This window comes from Atractosteus spatula, chromosome 13 (assembly GCF_055471065.1).
Source record: "Atractosteus spatula isolate fAtrSpa1 chromosome 13, fAtrSpa1.hap1, whole genome shotgun sequence".
NCBI classification, from domain to species: domain Eukaryota; kingdom Metazoa; phylum Chordata; class Actinopteri; order Semionotiformes; family Lepisosteidae; genus Atractosteus; species Atractosteus spatula.
The window spans coordinates 16,938,017-16,960,112 of NC_142718.1; the positions used below are offsets into that span (position 1 = coordinate 16,938,017).

The following is a 22,096-nucleotide window of genomic DNA, read 5'->3' on the forward strand; positions in this document are numbered from 1 at the left end:
CCATTAAGTGAAAGAACACATCCATCTGCAGTTATTTCATTCATTTTCATATGTTTAGTAGACATGATGCATCCCTTAATTAAAATCACTAGTAATAGGATACTATTTAGTATATAGCTATATTTCTTCATCAAAACAAATCAAAGAACAAAACCTTGAAGTCAATAAAAAAATCCCCCAGATTCTGCTTTGCATTCAAACAAGTTAGACAAAGCCCAGATGATATACAACCTTGCCAAAATGCTGAAATCTGAAGATTTTTGGAAAAGCTTCCAAGCTCAAGAACTGTACAAACGTAACTAAGTCTGGGCATCTTTACTGGAATAACTTGCTGAAAATACTATCACAAACCATTTTTAACTCTCACTGGAGAAAAAAATCAAAGCATTATTTCAGAATGTCAAGACTACACCCCCACTAATCTTATGCAAAAGATTCATTCTTACAGTCCTCTGGCCTACACCCTCTTAGCTGAAGGACCACACAACCTACTACAGTTAGAAAATTAGGTGAGTGAAGTTTTGGAGCATAGACCACCTGTCAACAAACTTGAGGTTATAGACACCTCTTATTGCAGGCTGCTTCTGTAACGACACAGCTGGATCTAGCGGGTGGTGATTTGTTAAACCCAAGCGCCAGAGACAAGAGAGTGGATGAACATCCAAAGAGACCCGACTAACTGGGGCACGAGCTGCCCAGGACAGAGACAGAATGAAAAGGGAAACGAGGTAATAACAGCATTATTGATTACTGGCCGGCTGAGCCTGATCAGTCCAGGCCGGTCAGTAAGAGAAAACAGAAAAGAAACAGGGAGGCATGTCATTCCTAAGAGAGGCTGGCTGTATCCCCGTGAAAGAGGCTGCTAAATATAGCCTATCGGTCAGAACAGGGAAACCTCAGGTACCAGAAGAAACTGAATGGCGAGCTTCCTACAAAAAGGGAACTGAAAGGGTTTTGAAGAGCAGCCCTCAGCAGTACAGGTCAGCAAGCAAGAAGTTCGAAAGGAAGAGCCCCCAGGGACCACAGCTGTCCTATTCCCCAAGGGCTTCCCTGAGAGGAGAGGTCTCACCGAATAGTGGTAAAGCAGAAAACCCCCACTTGGTGATCCAGTCAGAGGACCCAGGAGCTGGTAATACAAGGCACACACCCTAATGGGCGGTCTCCTCTGAGACCGGGCCAGGTGTGCAGCGACAGCTCGGCCTCCCGGGAATCTTACTCCGACAAAAGTGCCCAGGTGTGAACAGAGTCGGAACGCGGGTGCCCTTCGGATCAACTGGAGGGAAACCTCTGCCAGGAATGGGTGAAAAAGGAACCCCCCTCCCAATACTGGGAGCCCCGGTTCGAAACAGCTGCAGGAAACGGTCCCAGACTGAGCCCAGGAAAAATAAGCCTCAGGGAGTTCTGGTTTACGGAGTAATGCTCACCTAGAATTGGAAGGAACCGGACGCCTGGCTACCTAGGAAGAAAAGTGAGCGGGCTCCAATTAGGGAGCTGGAGAGCTGGCAGATGGCAAAGGAAAAAAAAAGGAACTGAATTTTGAAAAGAACAGAGAGCCAAACACTGTCCCCACTGGTATGGCTCTTGCTGCCTTTTTGAAGATCAATGTGTATACCCTCCCATATTAACATACATAAAAAATAAATATATTTCTGCATTTTATTAAGTTTACATTTCTGGGCATTCATCAACAAATTCATGGCATTAAACTTGTTAACTACTGCAAGAGAGCTGGCTTTATTATCCTTAAGGGGGAATTTGCATTGCAACAACAAACAATATAAAGAAAAAAACACAAATAAAAATGCTCCCTAGACATCTATTGTTAATTTTAGGAACTTTACAAAATTTATTTGAAGTAAATGCATAAAACATAGCACATTCCAGGGCATTCATGGAAAATGCAAAAGGTAAAATATTCTGGACTTTATGAAACAGCATTATGAATTTTGTTATTTTTTCATTCGTTATTGATACAAAGTGTTAGTATTGACATCACCAATATTGCTTGTTGCAAATTCTCACAACCCCTTGTGTAATGAACTCTCTCCTTTTTTCAGTTTTAAATTCACTTACCCTTAGTTTCAACTTGTGGCCTCTGTTCATATTTCACTGTTGATTCTGAAGAAGTCCACAGAGGGTTAACTACCTCAGTGTCTTTGAAGATTTTGAATACTAGTATTAAATACCCCCTAGGTCCATAATATTAAACTCAGTCACTGCTGTCAAATTAAGCAGCAAGGTTTGCACATGGAACTACTACAAAGCACTTGTGATTTTTTCATTTTTATGTGATTTTTGAAAAGCACAAAATAGTTTCTATTTTTGGGTATCAATAAGAAAAAGTATTGTAAATTGTCTATGTTCTATAACCATACTAGGTATTAAAACTGCTAGAGGTGCTAGGGCAGAGACCATTGTCGATCAAGCCTTGGCCTTTTATCTCAAATACACTTAATTATGGGAACTGAGATTCTGTTATACCTACAATAAACAGATCACAAACGTCAAATACACCTCAAGGATGAAAGAGCAATGAGATAAAATGTTGTGCCACAGTTAACACGGAGGGTTCACCTTAAATAAAATAAGCCATTTGTACTACAAAAAACTTAACACCAAAAACTAAGCTTTGTAAACTTTGGTATGATTTTTTTATTTTTGCACAGCTTGTACACATCCTTTTGGCTAGTAAGGTTTTGGCTCTATCAGAGTAAATAATGTGGTTTATATATGATCCTATTGGCATCTTAACAATAAATATAATTCCTTACACTTATATAGTGCTTTTCTGGACACTCCACTCAAAGCGCTTTGCAGGTAATGGGGACTCCCCTCCACCACCACCAATGTGAAGTACCCCACCTGGATGATGTGATGGCAGCCTTAGTGCGGCAGTACACTCAACACATACCAGCTCCCAGTGGGGAGGAGAAAAGAGTAATGAAGCCAATTCATAGATGGGGATCATTAGGAGGCTGTGATTGGTAAAGGCCAATGGGAAGTTTGGCCAGGACGCTGGGGTAACACCCCTACTCTTTTTGAGAAATGCCCTGGGATTTTTAATGACCACAGAGAGACGGGACCTGAGTTTTACATCTCATCCAAAGGACAGCGCCTTTTTATAGTATAGTGTCCCTGTCATAGACCCACACAGACCACAGCGTGAACGCCCCCTGGCAACCTTAGGTTTTCCCAGGAGGTCTCCCATCCAGGTACTGGCCAGGCTCATATCTGCTTAACTTCAGGGGTTGCCAGTTGTGAGTTGCAGCGTAATATGGCTGCGGACAACTACTATCATTTAAGTGGTACAAAAGCACAAAGAGCTTCCATTAAAAACGTAACAAAAGCCCTCAGTCTCATACAGCGCATCGCAAAGGGCTGCACTCTCATAGCTGTCTGCAGCTCAGGGGAGGAGCTGGAGTACCATGGAAACATGGCTCACTGGGAACAGCCATCAAGGGGGTGTGGGCTGTTCTGTTTGTGCTCTCCTCTGACCGCCAAAACCTAGCTGGATTTCAGCTGCTCACAAACCAAAATAAATCTTGATAAAAGGTCTTGATAAAATAGAAAATCAAATCTTGAACAGCCAAAGGCAATACAGACAATCAATGGCTTTTTAGATAGGGACATTAGACTCGCTTATTGGCACTAAAAATACAGACATGTGTAAAAGGTCATTTCCAAAGCATTACACATTAAAATTTTTATATTATATCTAAAATGAAACTCCTTTCTTGTATATTAAGAGCATTTTAGTTGTGTCTAAAAGGGTACCTACACTGGACATCAGTACCGCATCCAGGATTACAGACAATATTAATTATTAGACAAGAGTAAATGGCTATACACAACAGGACATTCATGAAACGCATGTGCCATAAAATGTCCTGGGTTTTCATTTTGTGGATTTGTGAACACAGAACGTAGCAATCTTTAACAGGTTGTTCCTGGTTACAAATGGTTCCTGGCAGCCTTTTGTGCAATGTTTTCAACATTATATAATCAGGTAAAGAATGATGATTACTTCCACAAATGACTGATCTAATGTTTATGGCATTATCTGTTTTGAATCCTCCTTTGCTTTGCTCTCCAAGTCAATGATATGTGATACTAATGGCTTTAAAATTTAACATATTTATTTGCGATACAATGTTCATTTTCATGTTTTCTTCATACTTTAATATCATAAAAAGATTTCTGTATATTATTTTATGATGATAAATTTCAGGAATCTGCTAATTATATCAAACTAGCTTGGGATAAACTGATGCTGTATGTGATTCATAAAAGTACATAAAGTCTGAATTTGTATTATATGTAAATTAAATGTAAATTTGCAATAACTCCTACAATATTTTTGTCTTTAAAAAAAATAAAGGACAGGCAAGATGAACAGGAAGCCACTTTATACTTTATTTAATGTGGTGTCAGTTCTTTCATATATATTTACATGGAGCAGAAGAGCTTTTATTGTATACTTATTCACACATTTTCTAAAATAGATCATCCTTGACCTGTAGGCCAAAGATTTTATTAAACATTTAACATTTAGTCTATATTACCAGGCAGTGATAGATAAATGCAAACTTACACACAGCTCATACACAGTAGACATTTATGATTAAGAAGTAGATTTTGACAATAATATTGTGGACAACATAAAAATACATATCAGTACTTCAGGTTTAAGTTGTGTGAGTGAAAGTGTCAGTACAAGATTAGAGGGATAGGAAAGCAGGCAGGTAGACAGACAGGTGCAACATACCAGTTCTGAAACAGGCCAGAATGTGACAAAAACAGAGCAGGAACAGGAAACTGGGCAGAAACAGTCAGGGAAATCGCAGTGCACCAGCTGAGTGTAAGCATCTTCATGGCCAGGACAGCTCTATTATAAATCCAAGAAAGAAATGCTTGCTATCAAGTATAAAAACCATTAATAGAGTAACTGGGTTTCCTACTATATATCTTCTTTGCAATGGAAACTGTTAAAATTTGTTTGTGCCCGCCAAGACTTTGCAACATAAAAACGCACAATGCGCATGTCCAAGTGGGCATGTTGTCTGCGTCTCTATACTCTTGGGTGCCCCGTTGATATTCGAAAGATCAAAGCAGAAAAACAAAACACTAGTCATTCAACACACAGACCTAAAACCAAAGAAGAATAACGTCAAAATCTTGAGGAAAAAATCTTAATCTGTGATTTTATGTATTTGTTCTTTAGAATATTAAACTTGAGACGGTTGATGTAAGGGCATTTTTGCTCCAATGAAGGCGGTCACTGAAACATCTCATGATCTGATTTAGTTACTATTTCTGCTCTTTTCCCTTTAGAATTCACCTACTAATATTGTTCAGTTCCCATGCCGGTTTAGAAAACTAGAACTTTTAAGATGGTGCCAATCATTCCCTAATCTAATTTGTATAGTATATAGGTCAAACAATGTTTACCTGTTTAGCTATTTTTAGACTGTACTCTTATTTTACCTCTCTAAAAGTCTGAAGAGTGACAGCACATCTCTAACAAACTGCTTCTATCATCCCTATGCTCTAATCCTTGGATATCTCAAAATATTTTTTAAACTGAAAGACATCTCTAAAGTCACTGTAATAAAGCATGTTCTAGAACCATTAAGCATTCATATCATGTTGTATAAAGTGTATTTATTTAATGTCTTACATCTCCACAAGACATTTTTTTTTATCAACTGACCCTTATAATTTTTACCCCAAAATGGTGCATTAAACACTTTTAAAAACTAAACAGAGTGTTTGAACTTAATGTTGTGGCTAACATCAGAATATCTTTTGGAACACAGAGTTAAGAAAAACAGACAAGTGCAGAGATAAGAATTATCTTTCCTAAACAACATTGCTGATTCTATGCATCTTCTTGAATCAAAACAAGAGCACTTAAGACTTGAGGAACACCAGACACATTACCGTACACTATTCAGTCCCACAGCAAATAGAAGATCTCGGGAGAGAAACTTTAATCTGTACCTCAAAAGTTTTAGAGTCATTAATTAAAGAGCCTGTCTAAACTGTGACTACTCGAGATTCTATCGCCCACCAATTAAAAGTTGGGTTTTAATGCATATGTTATTGCTAAAATCAATACCAGTTTCTACTTCCTTACCTAGAAATGTAGCTGCGATGCTTTAAATCAGTCTTTTGTACACTATTCATTAGGGCTGTTACTGTATGGTGTTATAGAGTATTAAAATGGTTGTAAAGAATGGATTAGGAATTCTACATAAAAGCAATGTGAACTGTTTTCCTGAACTGTGTGTAAAGACGCCCTTGATATATTTCCTACTTCAGTCTTTAAGATGAAAAATTATTTAAAATATTCTAGTTCTGATTTGCAAAGGAAAAGGTAAATGTTTATTCCATGCTGAAAGGTATCACACCTCAAGAAAGCTCCACAGCAAAAGACAGTTTATTTTCTTTACCTTTCAGCAAGGAATGAACTACCTGTTCCTTTGCAGCCTACGCAAGATGACGCAGCTCGCTACCCATAGTTGTGATTTATTACATAAACCTCTGTTCTGTCTAAAAGAATATTTACTGCTGTTAAGTGGTATTGGTGACCAGTTAGTGGACTTCCCTCTAGCCTATACTTTCCAAAATCCAGCATCGTAACTGGAGGCACTATGCAGTAATGGTGTCTTCATTCCGATGAAACATTAAACTAAGGTCCTGGCTAGTTGGTCATTCAAGTGGAACTGTTCACAAGAAAATAAGGGGGTTAACCCCAGTGGACTGACTAATTTCCCCTCTGTATTTGAAAAACCTGGTCTTCTTGATGTTCCTCCCTACTAAATTAAGTGGTAAAGCAATTTCTCTCTTCTCTAATGGATCTGCTGTTCAATAGGAATTTTGGCACATAATGTCTACTATGCATCATGCAGTTGTGTGATGTATTCCAGTTGTGGATAAAATGTGTATCCACCTAAATGTAAACTGCTCTGTTATCTTTTGGTACGAAAAGTGCTATATAAATGTCATTAGTCGAATCACTACTGTAATAATAACGACTAGCACTAAATACAGATGCAGCCATTCAAAATGCGCGGGCGATACCGCATTATTTTCCGGTACGCTGTACGCAGTCTACCGCAAGTTACCGGTAAATACCGCTAGCAAAATAATAGTATCCGGAATTTCCGCAAGGTGGAGCTAATAAAGCTCAACCTCTCATGTTTGAGCTGTAGCCATCAAAGTCTTTAACGAAGATATTACTAATAGTATTAATAATGAATGACCTTGGACAAGCTGTAAGTGTAAACTCAAAGTATTGCCCTGGTCCACATTCTTTTTTTCATTGACCGTCTTTGTAAAAGTAACACCACAGCATTTCGCAATCACGCATTTATTTCCAATCATGCAAAGTACAGTAATTTTTGAGAATCGATTCGCCATGCCTTTCACATGCTCATAAAAGAGATTGATTTAGGAACATAAACATATTACCGTATGCAAACTGTACTGTATACAGTATGTATATGTATATTTAATGTCTTAACTGTGCCCGTTTAAGTATTGAATATTTATATGGAATTTTACCACTGAATGGAAATCTTAGTGCCTGAGCATAAAAAGAATAGGAGCATACCGCAACGCGTGTGAAGGCCATAAACGATATTAATTTTGGAACATAAACATACAGTATATGGCTGGTCTCGGTACTTTAAAGAAAACATACACGAAACATGGTTTCATTATGACCAGAATCGGTCTTGAGATATTTTTAACTTGATTTACAGTATTTGAGAGGTATGTCTTGACACCGATACTACGTAAATACTGCTCATGTATATGTTTCTAGGTTTATATTATGCATTTCATACGGTCAAATTACTTTTGAGCAACTGATAAGAAGCGCGAAACGGTATGCCCAGGGCGTTCTAGTGTTCGTTTTGTTTTAATGCAGTGCAGTGGATTGATTAGAGATATCAAGTACATACAAGTCATTTTTTAAATGTTGTAGTTCGTCTTGTAAAAATGTTACGAGTACATCATCTGTCAACAATTACACAGGTTCTGTTTCCATATTGCGGATTTTGGTTACGTAATATTATTTTCTAATTTCACGTTGTGAATATATGATTTGGGCAAACAGAGCCGCAAAGAAGTACATTATGGGTTGTTGTTTATTTTTTGCAGTTTTATCTAGAACAAGCGATGCTTAAACCTTTGTCTGATTCTTGTGAAACTATCCACACGACAGTAACCCACAGTAGGAGTTGACTTCAGTGATGTCACTGATTGGATGTTTCTAAAAATCCATCCTCTGTAAAACGTCTTCTCTAGTTGTCCTGCATATGTATTCGCTAATGAAGCTGTGTGTTCTGAGCCTGGTTCTCTACATTTCTGTATGAACCAGCTTAGAGGGCTAAAGACAGCTTGTGTTTAAATTGAGTGTAAGGTAATTTATGCTTCTAAAGTCATGGTCAGCATTTATTATTGTACTGTGCTGTAAACTTGTTCTGTGCCTAATTACATTATTTTATAGCTTTATCAAATCTGTACATTGTCTGTAGATAATGTTTCTGTAGTGCTTTTTCAGCCCTCACCATGTGACCGCGCTGGTGGCGCTGTGGGTTAGTTTCCTGACTCCCATGTCACACGGTCTGTGATTGAATCCCATGGAACTATGACTTTATTTTTTAACAAACATTTCTTTGAAAAAATGAAACGTTTCCCTTGGTCAGAGATTAAATAAAACCTCACTCGCACCAAACAAACTTATATTTCTAAATATCACAACATGATCGAATTTAAGTCTTTTTAATAACAATGAATAGTCACCTATGCATTACAAAATAAACTTTTATATTGATTTGAATCGTGTTTTGATTTAAATCGTAAATGCGTGTTTAAATATATGTGTTTAAAGGCGATATACTGTATAAAAGCGCTGATTCTTATGGAATGTGTTCCGCCGGGAATTCAAAAAATTTATTTTTTTTAATCGCGTATCTAAGGAAAATTGCAGTATAACTTTGTTCATGCACAAACAGTGGCATGTCACATTATAATTTGGGTGTCTCCTCTTGCCAGAAAGCTCTAAATTGCATTTTGAGTGCGGTTTTTGACTTTTTCTAAATTGCAACCCATAAATAAAGCTGATACAGTTTAGACTTACTGTATTCTAAACTGTATTACAACAGCACATTGGACAATGCAACGTAAATTGCAAAAATGCACTTGGAATCTGTCCAAGCCCTACTACAAAAATTATTTAAACTGCGACACTTATCATTCATCTTTAAATAAACTTTATTTTATATAGCGTTTTAAGCGAATAGGTAATTAGATTGCTCATAAACCTAATCGCTTTTTCTACATAAACACAGCGTGATTGCTCTCTGAAAATGCTTTTCCTTTATATTTAGGCTCAGATTTCAACTATAGATTGTATTATTATAAACTTTCTTGGAAAAATGTCTTTTATGTAAACCATGTTTGCTATTAATTCATTTAGGGCTAAAATACGTTCATTGTCTTCCAATCGAGTCGAGTTGACATTGGAAGCTTGCCACGCCCGGACTGTTACACCAACGCATTAGCATGTTAAAGTGATTTCATTGAGGAGCCTAGCTACTAGTTAACACTGTACTTCCTACTTTGAAAATACCTGTGAAACCGGTTTAATTCGTCACAGCCAGCACTCCGGCAGAGAGGGGGGTTGTACTCGTTAATGTCTGATGACATACAAGTGGAAAGATTACAGATTTTAATCGTCTTTTTTCTGAACAAGGGAAAATCTGATCATGTTTCTCTATAACAATAATAAAAAACTTTATTTTACATTATTTTACATATCCCGCTTACACATCGCACGACTTTAATAAATCTATTATTAATACTAAATAAATAATACTAAAGATACTACAGCAAAGAGGTCACTTGATTTTTGGAATAATTCCAAATAGCACAATGATCCACTGGCATCCCTGAAGTCTGTTTAGTCCATAATCTTCCAAATACAATCACTAAGCAATTATAAGAATTATACCATCCTATTTCTTTGTGATGTCCTGTAAAAACTAAACCTATTTTTATAAGGCTTTTACTCAAAAGATTTCCAAACACACAAAGCATTTGTGAAGTACAATAGTATTTCTAAAGGTTACTGGTACAACATCAATCATTAAAGCTGAACAATAAAGTTTAGATTGCTGACTATGGACTAACTACATTAACTAACTGCAATGTAACAGTAGACATTTTACAAGTAAGAATATCTGGTTGAATTCTTGCATTTGTAGCCAATTTAATGCGAGAGATTTTAAGTTTTAACAGAAGCGAAAGACACCTCCCCCCCTCAAAAACCCAGTAAGTACAGTGCTAGTTAAGAAAGGCTAGGCTCCTCAATGAAATCGCTTTAACATGCTAATACGTTGGTGTAACAGTCCAGGCATGGCAAGCTTCTAATTTCAACCCGACCACGGCGAAAGAAACCCTTCTTTCATTTGAAGACAATGAACATATTTTAGCCCTGAATGAATTAATAGCAAACATGGTTTACATAAAATACATTTTTCCAAGAAAGTTTAGCCTTTGTCACTAATGAAACCACTAAATAAAGACAAAAAAATCTTAAGATTTTTAAAATACATGACTTTGCTAAAATTTATTTGAAAATAAAAACGATTACAAACGCCAGGGGAGAGAGAGAACAGGGGAGGGATGTTGGTTTTGCATAAGGGGCGGGGCTATGGAAATGAGGTCTGTTTGGGAATGTGGAGTTACATGTTCTGGCTGTTTGTGAATTATCGTTGTTGAGTACGGAGTGTTGAGGTATTGATTTTGTGTAATGCTTTATGTTGAAAATTGAGGTGGATTTTGTTTATGATAAAGAGGATAAACTGGGATGGGAGGAGGGTTTGGTTTTGCATAAGGGGTGGGATTATGATAATTGGAGGAATTTGCGAGAGTATAATGGTTTGATATATTTGATTTTGTATTGTGGTTGTTATCTATGTTTTTGGTTGGTATTATGTTTATATGGTTGTTTTTGTTGGTTGGTTGTTATTATGGTTATTAATAATACGATCTATAGTTGAAATCTGAGCCTAAATAAAAAGAAAAAGCAAGTGATTAGGTTCATGAGCAATCTAATTACTTATTCGTTTAAAACGCTATATAAAATAAAGTTTATTATTAATTTGCTGGACAGAGCGGTGAACATTATTATGCATAAGACAAAGATAACAATCCTGATCAGTTTAGAAATCTGTGTACGCTGTAAGGTTTTTACTTCTTAAACTTTTAAAATACACATTTCGAATAGAAAGAAATCCTCTTCCTGGTACAGTCGCATGAAGAGAGAGGCGAAACAGCCCTACACAGCCCTGTCGCAGTACACGAATATAATCATATCGTTATTAAATTCTTTAGATACGCGATTCCATATTATATTAGCAGAAAAGCTTAAAACTACCACTTTTTCACACGCTATTTCACGTTAGTTAAATACTTCGATGCTTAAAATGTTTAGGGAGAAATGGAATACCGGTGTGTATTTTTCCTTTAAAGTACCGATTCCTGGAATCTGACTGGCTGACACCCTTCTGAAGTGGTTCCATAAGATCTGGTATACGGAAAAGAAAGCGTTGATAAAAAAGCCTGGATTCCCATGTATCTCAGAGAGCGAGTGATCAGAAAAAGGAACAGCTGTTACACCCAGGTTTTACGCTCTCTCTCTGTTGAATGAATGAAAGCATTTTATTAAAAACGCGTTTGCGTTTGTCTGGGTATTTACCTTGTAATCTGTGGTTTACATCTACTGTATTGTTTTGAGATGCCACTTTTAAAGGTGATATGTAAAATAAAGTTTTTTATTATTGTTATAGAGAAACATGATCAGATTTTCCCTGGTTCAGAAAAAAGACGATTAAAATCTGTAATCTTTGCACTTGTACAGTATGTCATCGGAAAATACAATCAGTTTCTGCTTTGTGTAAGGATGGTGTCATAAAGTAATCTAAGTGGTGAGAAAGCTGTGCTCCTCAAAGCGCTTTACAGGATAAAAACAATAACAACAATAGTGGCTGGGCAAACTATTTTTTTTTATAGAAATACAAAATGAGATACTGTATAATGATGTGCATGAACAAAGTTATACTGCTATTTTCCTTGGATACGCGATTAAAAAAAATAAATTTTTTGAATCCCCAGCGGAACACATTCCATAAGAATCAGCACTTTTATATATCGCCTTTAAACACATATATTTAAACACGCGTTTACGATTTAAATCAAAACGCGATTCAAATCAATATAAATGTTTATTTTGTAACACATAGGTGACTATTCATTGTTATTAAAAAGACTTAAATCCGATCATGTTGTGATATTTAGAAATATAAATTTGTTTGGTGCGAGTGAGGTTTTATTTAATCTCTGACCAAGGGAAACGTTTCATTTTTTCAAAGAAATGTTTGTTAAAAAAAAACTCATAGTTCCAGTGGGGTTCGATCACAGACCCACAGCGCCACCGGCGCAGTCACATGCAGAGTGCTGAAAAAGCACTACAGAAACATTATCGACAGACAATGTACAGCGTGTACTATTCTTGTGTTGCGGTACATGAATATAATTATATCGTTATTAATTTCGTTAGATACGCGATTCCATATTATATTCCCTTTTAATCAAATTCTAAAAGTATGCTTGTTGACTCCGGTATCTCTTTAGTTAAAGACTTCGATGCTTAAAATGTTTAGGGAGAAATGGAATACTGGTGTGTATTTTTTCTTTAAAGTACCAAGACCAGCCATATACTGTATGTTTATGTTCCAAAATTAATATCGTTTATGGCCTTCACACGCGTTACACTATGCTCCTATTCTTTTTATGCTCAGCTACTAAGATTTCCCTTCAGTGGTAAAATTCAATATCTACAACGGGCACAGCAAAGTTGTTTACTGTAAGTCTTTCTACGACAGACCAACGGACCACGAGTGCCCCTGTCGGTCAACCAATCACGTACCGCGGTACCGCGCGTCATCTTGCGTCACAATGCGGGACGCCGTAGCCAATTACCTCCGGTACGTGTCTGTAACGCGCACTTTGAATGGCTGCATCTGTACATCCATCAGTTTTCTAACCAGTTCACCCAATACAGTGTCGTGTGGGAGATGAAACTTATCTCGGCAAGCAACAGGAGCAAGACAGGATACACCCTGACCAGTCCATTGTAGAGCACACACAGAAACACAGACACACACACACTCACACCAGGGCCAGTTTCCCCAGAGCCAATTAACCTACAGTATGTCTTTGGATGAGGGATCCAAATTGTTTCAATGTTGTGAATTGTATCAAGGCTCGAAAAATGAATTCACATCTGCTTTGCTCAACTACACAGGCTCACCACTCTCACTGAAATGGTGCTTTTTTATTATTTTTAATTGTTGTTGTTCCTGTTTTTTTTCTGTAAAGTGCTTTGAGAAGCCACCTTTAAAAGCGCTATATCAAATAAAGTTTATTATAATATTTATTATATGTGTATGTGAGTGTGTGCGCACACACGCTCTCATGTTGGTCTTTGAGAATTTCTGGGGTTCCTATGAGAAGATGACTTGTAGGTGGTATTTGGATGCTTTGGTTTGTTCAGGGGTGGTACTTGGTCCAAAACGTTTGAGAACCACTGGTTTAAACCGTTTATTCAATAAAGATATGACAATGTAAAATGTTGTGTGTATTGTTTGTTAAATAAGACAGAATATTATGACTTAGATGAAGATCAGATCACATTTTAGGAGCCATTCATGCAGAAATCCAGATTATTCCAAAGGGTTCACAAACTTTTTCTTACAACTGTATATATAACATTTATATTACCTTGCAGCCCAGGATTAAATGACAGTGCTAAGTTATTCAGAGGAGATTTGGGCGAAATTTCTGTGGCTTCACAAAATGCAGTAACTAACAGCTGCAAGCTGCTCCCATGCCTTAAAATAACTCTTGCAAGAATGCTGTCATTTCCAAACTACAGAAAGCAGCAAACAAAAATATACGGCCTACGTTACAATCATTAAATACTGCTTTCTGAGTCATGTAGTGAGCGAACAGCAATTAAAACACCTCAACTTCTTTCACAGTGCATGTTTAAGATTTAGATAATTATTTTAATAGGTATTTGTTAACTCCTCAGTTTTAACTCAATGTTGCCCATTGAAGCTTCTCTCACATAGATAATATTCTCAGCCAAAACCTCCCCTAATTCTCTTTTCTTGGTCAAAAGCCCCAAGTGAAAAAGAACATTTTATACTTCTCCATTTACTTTACCAACTGAACATTACCTAACGACTGTTGCTGCAAGTCTACAAGTCCTGAAAGCAATTTCATGGCTCAACAAACGTGCTATCTTCAAAGGCTCATATTTTCTGTAAAATTAATTTGTTAGCTTCCCGTAAAGATTAGGTCCCAAAACTTACGTTTGGTAATTTGAGGTACTGCAGCTAATTTCATGTTAACAGTAAAAATGATTAATGCAGAGGAATTTAAAAACAGATGAAAGGAATTCATTTACCACTTTATTCATTGAAGAACACCATGTGAAAGTGAGATCATCTGTATAATGATAACCCAATAACTGCACTTAGAAGCACATTTTGAATTTTGAATATTTTGAGTACTTGTATTAGGTCCAGTCGCAGTTTTCTCTGTTCAACCGTTTCTTCAGCGTGTCAAAGTAGGACATTCCCTTAAGCCCTAGAATGTAATTAGTTGCTCTTCTCTATATAGATTCAAAAGCAGCAATATATTTTCTAAGATGGTAATCAAAATAGTACTCAATATATTAAATAAGGCCTTACTAGTGCATTATAGTTTTAACATAACATCCTTTAATTTAATATTCTATCCTTTTTACTATACATCCTATAATTTTGTTTGCTATATAATGTATATTGTCACATTTTGTTTGACCTAATAATTTATTCCCTAAATTGTCTAGGAGATGTTAATGATGACAAAGATGCTTTAAATCAGTGATGCAGCACTTTTTTAAAGATTATTGTTTTGCCTCAGCACAGGGACAGACAAAAAGCAGGTGAGTGTTAAATTATATCAAGACTGTTGCACTTTTTAAAGCTATGAGACAGCCCTTTAATCTGAGTTTAATCTGCACTGCAGCAACACTTTGCTTCAATGGAAAGTCAACAACCATTCATGCAAAGGACTCGATCTTTTATTTTAAAGACCTCTGAATACATGAGCAAAGCACGTAGCACAGAACTTGTGGAAAGTGAAATTCCACATGAAAAGTGAAGTAATACCAGCTGTTTTAAAAATACACAGCAGCAAATATTAATACACAGTGGTTATCGAGTATTCACCCCCTTGGACTTTTTAACATTTTATTGTGCTACAATATGTAATTATAATGTACTGTATATAATTTGGATGTTTTGCCAGTGATCAACATGAAACACTCTATAATGAAAAAGTGAAAACAAAATTCTACAATTCATCTAAATTAATTATAAATACAATGCAAATATATAAATATTACATATATTTAATACAATATTATATATAAAATATTTTATTTATAATATATATAAATATTAGAATACATTTTAAAATATTATATATTTTATATATTTATCATATACTATATAAAGATATAAAACTTTCTGCATAATTATTTACCCTCTTTGGTAAGACACATCCAGACATACTCTGGTGTGACCAACTGTGTTTAGAAGTCACATAACTAGTGGAATGGAGTCCACCTGTTTGCAATTAAGGCTCTTCACGTGAGTTCAGGTTAGATATACCTATCTGTTGGAGGTCCCACAGTCAGTAGTACAGCTCCCAATAAAACCTACATCATGAAAACAAGAGAGGCAAATGTGTGATAAGGTAGCTGAAAAGCACCAAATGGGAAAGGTATAAGAATTTGCATTATAAAGAAACGGAGAAGATATGGCATAACTGTGAATCTGTCTTCAAAAACTGAGTATCTGGGTGATAGAGGGCATTTGACTGGGAGACCATTAAGAGATGTAGGACAACTGTAAAGTCATTATAGTTTTTTTCCAACTGAGATGGAAGAAACTGTGCAAACATCAACAATTGCCTAATGATTCACAAATTTGGGCTTCATGGGAGAATGCAAAATGAAAGACATTGTTGAAAACACTTGCATCAAATCTCAACTACAGTAGATAGTAGCCAGCAGATATGTGGGAGACTTGGACACCAAATGGAAAAAGATTCTACAGTCTGATGAAACCAAAGTTGACCTTTTTGGCCTCAACACTAAGCCCTATGTGTGGTGCAAGCATAACACCACACATCAGCCTGAAAACACCATCCCTAATGTGACACATGGTGGTGGCAGCATCATGTTATGGGGTATTTGCTGCATTTGCTGGAGCTAAAAATTGCTCTTCACCAGCAGTCCCCATCCAACTTGAGGAAACTTGTTTTTTGTTTACAAAAAACAATTTTGTAAATGGACAGAAATAACTCCACATGTCACATGACAGTCTCCACATGTCAAAATAACAAAACTGTTAGAGCCAAGAAGACTTATGGCTGTATTTTCTGCCAAGGAGCCTCTACCTAATACTGACACAAGGGTGGTCAATACTTAAGTAATCTGTTATTTTCTTTTCTATATTTATAATAAGAAGGAAATGTAGAATTTTGTTTTCACTTTAAGATTATGGTGTTCTGTGTTGTTCAATGGCAAAAAATGCCAATACATTATGATTCCATATTGCAACACAATAAAATGCAAAAAAGTAGAGGGGGTAAATATTTTTGATAGCCACTGGAACAGCACATTTACAGAAGCACTACACAGGTAGCATGCAGGAAGTTTGTATTTACACTTCAGTGTCTTTATCATCTCAGACATTATATTCATTTAGCACACAGCAAAAAGTGTCAATCTGACATACATAATGAATGATGTAGTTCTTAGGTTGTGTGTATAGCATGTGTCCCACACTACAAACCCTAGTGAAGAGATTCAATTAATTACTTTATCACTTATAGTAAGCAAAATAAAGAGGTGGGAATAGTGCTTAGGTTTGGAACACAAATATGATCTCCTTTATTCAAAGTGCCATAATGACAAATGAATGCACTCTGATAAATTAAGTTCTACCAGGTCCTTTTCCATTACAATTTTTTTTAATTTTAAGCGGACTTCTAGTGAGTGCTGGGAATGTTTTAATTACAATTTTTAGTTCCCATGAAACATAACTTTTGTACATTCTAGAAACCCCCCTTTTATCATTTGAACTTCTCTTACTAAAATTTTTCATTCTGCAACCCAGTTTCATTTTCCAAAAGGAAAGCGTTCTCCAAATTCTCCCAGACATCTCGTGAGGCCAAAACATCTTCCAGACTTTAAGAACAAATAACCCAACATGACCTCATCACCTCACCCAAGCACACAAGAAGTGGGAAATACTCAGCAAAAATGAACCACATAAAATCCTACTGCAGTGTTGATTTCTATAGCAGGTTTTCTTAGTTTTCAATCTAAAAGGTTAAACTAGAGTTTTGCAGCTTTTCAACAACAAAAAAAGCTGGACATTTAAAATGACTAAGTAAAAAACAACACCATAATAAGCCGAGTTTATCACTTCAGTAGTAGTACTATCAGTGATTATCTTTTTATTTATGTATTTAGATACTCTAAATCTAATCTCTAAATATGATACAAGTACCTCTTTTCTGCTTTAATGACTCCACAAAATAAGGACATTTTCATTTAATTTCTGATTTTTGCTGCTGTTTTCATTCTCTTTATTATTTTTCACAAATTGAAAAATTTAGATTATAAGACATTATCAAGTTATATCGTCATCAAAAACGTAATTATCAGCTTCACATTAGTACTGGCACTTAGGGATTAGCAACTCTATAGTGTTCTTTGGGATAGTACATCGACTGAGCTTTAATTTTCTGTATACGTTTATATTAATAATTCACAATTTATATAAACCAATATAATTCTGATAGCAGTCTGTATTTAAATGCACAAATCATTTAATGGTTTAGTGTTAGACGATGCAATTCACAGAGAAATGTACTTCTTTACTTTTCTGATTACGTATGTAACGACATGTAACCCTGTTTTTGTGGGTAACAGCATGTATTGTTTAGTCAACAACTGCACCGTCAACATGTTGGTATGGGCAATCCACACCTACAGAGATCGGCAGCTTTCGCTTACGCTGTTCCCATGTTTTTAGTATTCATTTTGACATTTTATTTCGGAGTTATTTGACGCCACTTTAACCTCACATTTGGAAGATTATGTTTCCCAATTAAAACATAGAATATGGCCTAATTACACTTAAAGTTTTGCCTAATCAATCCTTGAACAATTTTATAGGTGATGCTGTTCAGTAGTCCTACTCGAAACCTATTTTAAATTCGTATTTTGTACTGCAGTTCCCCAACTGATCTCTGTGTATGATTGCGCATTTATTTGTGCTAGTTGTTGAGACGCCCCACAGTATTATTTTACACATAGCAGACGTAAGTTTCAAATAATAATTAATCATAATCACATGACAACTAGACGAATTTGCTCATAATTATATTTATAATAAGCAGCTATATCGCTGTAACAAAACACTCAACATCAGTGAACCGGAGATGGCTATTGTTTCATCTGTGCAACAAGTAGTAGACAACCATATTCTTTCTTGCGAGGCTGCGATCTTCAAAATCAAATTTCTGTCAATTAAGTTTCCCCGCGCTCCTTGTACTGTGTTTTTTTTAAAAATCACTGATGTAATATAACGAACCACCATTTTTGTTAAAGAAATAGGCTAAAAAGTAACGAGGTTGTTTTTGGAACAGAGAGCTTCTTGTAGTCGGCGTTCGCAAGTCACTGAGGATGGTGAGCTCTGTCAGCCAGCGGAAACAGATTGTGAAACGCTGGCGGTACTCGCTGGGGATCTCTCCAACTCAGTCCCCCCCTTTCCATACAATAGGATGTGTCTTTTCGCACGCCTCCAAGACGGGTGAAGGAAAACAAATGGAGAAAAAACAAGTAGGGTAACGACGTACTGTATGGTGACCATCAGTGACGGTGACTACTTCACTTTCTATCCCAGGGTGACGCAAGGATAATTTTGCCATTGATAAAATACTTGATTTTTTAATTATTAATGTTGCACTACCAAGACCGCTAGAAAATCGCTGAGTTCTCCTTCATATGTTAATAGATTTTTCCCCCTGCACATTTATTTAAAAGAACAGCACTGAAAGTAAATGGCTCCCTTTGAGGTGGCGGTAACGCCTGAAGGTTGCTGCTGACCACAGGCAAAATTAGCATTTATTTTATACAGCGTCTTTCATGACCAATTGTGATCTCAAGGCGCTTTCCAAAACACAAAAAACTTTCAAAAGCACATGGATTCACATTTTAATACAATCTACTACAATTCAAAGCTAAAGTATAAGATTTCAAGACCTAGTACGAATTGAGATAATTTCACAGCCCTTTGAACAACGGAACAGAAAGCAAGGGTCCTATTTTTGAGAACTGATAGAAGACCAAAAAAAAAACTCCAAACGAGTGCAAAAATAGAATTCTACGATTAAGTGTGGAGGGACATTCGTAATGATGGGAGCTTTGTCAATGACTAACAAGTCGCCCCCTGCGTCGGACTACGAACAGTACCAAGCTGGAATTCACAAATATGCATCTCTTACGCCACCTTGATTCAGAACTGTCTTCATTAAAATGCAGTTAGTGGAATAATTCGTTCCTCCTCATCGCATACAGCCTGTTTGAGATCCAAATGTTATGTCTTCTCCACAAATGCCAAGACTATTCTTACATGATAAAAAAAAAATCCAAACCGAAGGAAAAATACATCGTTGCTCAAAGATCAGTAACACTGTCAAAGCAAAACAATCCCACTGGAAAAGAAGGGAGACAAACCGAGGTGCTGGCTTCCATTTATACGATAACTGTTTACAGGATTGGTAAATCATGTTTTTAGTTAATAACTGGCACTCAAGATTAAGTATAGAAGAGATTACTACATATGGGTAATGAAGACGCTTCCAATTTGCTGCTTTTGCACACAAATCGGTTACCATGTAAATGACATCGATTTACACCTATTACGCCAGCAATCCTTACTGAAACAGCAACAGATTATTGGCTACACAAAATAACTGCACAGCGTACAACCCGATTATCCTTCTTCACACTGATACTGCCCAAAGACCGATGCTTACCTTCGGATAGCTCTAGCTCCAGCTCTGCCAGTTTCTCCCTAACCTCCGCTGGGAGAGTCATAGCTGCCGCAGCTGTGGGCTCAAACATCATCATTAGTAATCCAGTGGAACTTCTTTCAGCCATGGCGGAGCGCGTCCGATTCGGTGCGATACAATATGGTCACAGGCTAAAAATGAAATCACCTCCTCGCTTAGTTGTATGTGAGCGAGTGGTGGGTGGTGGTTATTTCATACAGATGCAAGTCAAACTGGCGAACTGCAAATTGCAAATGCGTTTCCGACTAATCAAAAAATAGAGAGACAAATACCGCTCGTATCGCCCTGCCAGTGACTTGCCTTTTTACCCACAATCTTAAGCGTTTAGCTCCTTTCCTGTACCACCTTTTACTTTCTGGCTCTGTACAAAGATTTTTAAAAAGTCATTCAAGTCAAGCCACCTTCTTCCACCTTTCGCTTACAGTGCCGCCATTGCAGCAGCAGCAGCACTGAGAACTGTGCGCGTGCACAACAGGCTCGCTCGTCACGGGCCAGGCGCCTCTGGCTGGAACTACATGAAAACCGAGATAGGATTATCTAGAAGAGGAAGATTTTAAACAAAATAAATCTGAAAATAATGCAATGCAATTCAATTTACTGGGAACAGCAGGTACTCCTATCACAGAAAGTTTTTTGGGCATTTTTTTTTCAAATCAATACCCGTACCCATAATGAACGCATTGGTTTATTTGAAAATAGCCCTTTATTAAAACTTAATCGTTATTTATATTGAGACATAATTAAGAGAAAATGTACAACAATACAGCAAACATAATTTACAAAACCATTATCACAAATATGGTCTTATCATTTGTGTAGGCTCATATTGATGACAATATGCCTAAATCGAGAATGAGGAATAATTAAATCGATTATTTTAATGACAAGACTTTCATCGGGTAATTAATCAATCCTATCGGTACAGATAAAACGTGATACTAGGATCTAAAATGTTAATATGAAAAGGATTAACAACTATTAAATAACTTTGCTCCAAAATGCAGAAAATAATTTTTAATCATTTCTACCTGATGTGCATGTAAATAACGAAGACTGAAAAGCTTTCCAGCTCATCGTGCATTGCTCAGCAGTTGTAAGTAAACAGAATGGAATTTTTTCCTGAGGTTCATCTTGTAGCGCTCTCGGGTTCACGTGGGTCTGTGCCCTCGCCGCTGCCGCCTCGGGTCGGCCCCCCACCGCTGGGAACTCAAACCCGGGCCTCCGGCGTCACTCAACAGGGACCCAGCCAGTTGAGCTAAAGGGAAATCTCCCCTCAGCCCAGCGGCTGCGGTCCCTGCTATTGACAGGGAAGGGCGGTGACGTTCCAATCTCAAATCCGAAGAAGAAAGAAGCATTCTTCCTAAATAAAATGATAGGGATAATTTTTAATCGTAAATAAAAGGTAACAATATCAGATATTCAATGTTTCTACCTTTTGCCTGAGACGATTTGATCTGCTCTGTTACAATTACATATCAATAGCGTTATTTTCACATTTTTGACAACTCTGATTATACAAATGTAGCTCTGTCGCTTTTATGCTGTATAAGGGCAGCAGTTTCTCAAATGTTTACATTTTGACTTTTGAATGTTGAAAGTTCTGTAGCGCTCTCGGGTTCACGTTCACGCAGTAATGCAGATCCAGTCAGGAAGATTCCAGAAATCCAAGATGGAAACCCACTGATCATATCCAGAGCGGATGTGTATAAAGTTTTTAAAAAGACCAATCCACGCAAGGCTCCTGGCCCTGATGCTATCCCTGGCCGTGTTCTGAAGGCATGTGCAGACCAGCTGGCAGATGTCTTCTCGGACATATTCA

At 36.9% G+C, this 22,096-nt stretch overlaps 1 protein-coding gene across 2 annotated transcripts in view; it reads right to left on the reverse strand.

Annotated features, from left to right (window-relative positions):
- The window catches only part of LOC148821799 (disco-interacting protein 2 homolog A), a 254,394-nt gene extending 233,667 nt beyond the window's left edge, over positions 1 to 20,727 (reverse strand). For both annotated transcript variants that reach the window (XM_088931048.1, XM_088931049.1), the window contains exon 1: positions 20,242 to 20,727. In XM_088931048.1, the coding sequence (XP_088787174.1) occupies positions 20,242 to 20,365 (124 nt within the window). In that variant the 5' untranslated portion in view covers positions 20,366 to 20,727. The remainder of the gene's footprint in view (positions 1 to 20,241) is intronic.
- Between the last annotated feature and the right edge of the window lie 1,369 nt (positions 20,728 to 22,096).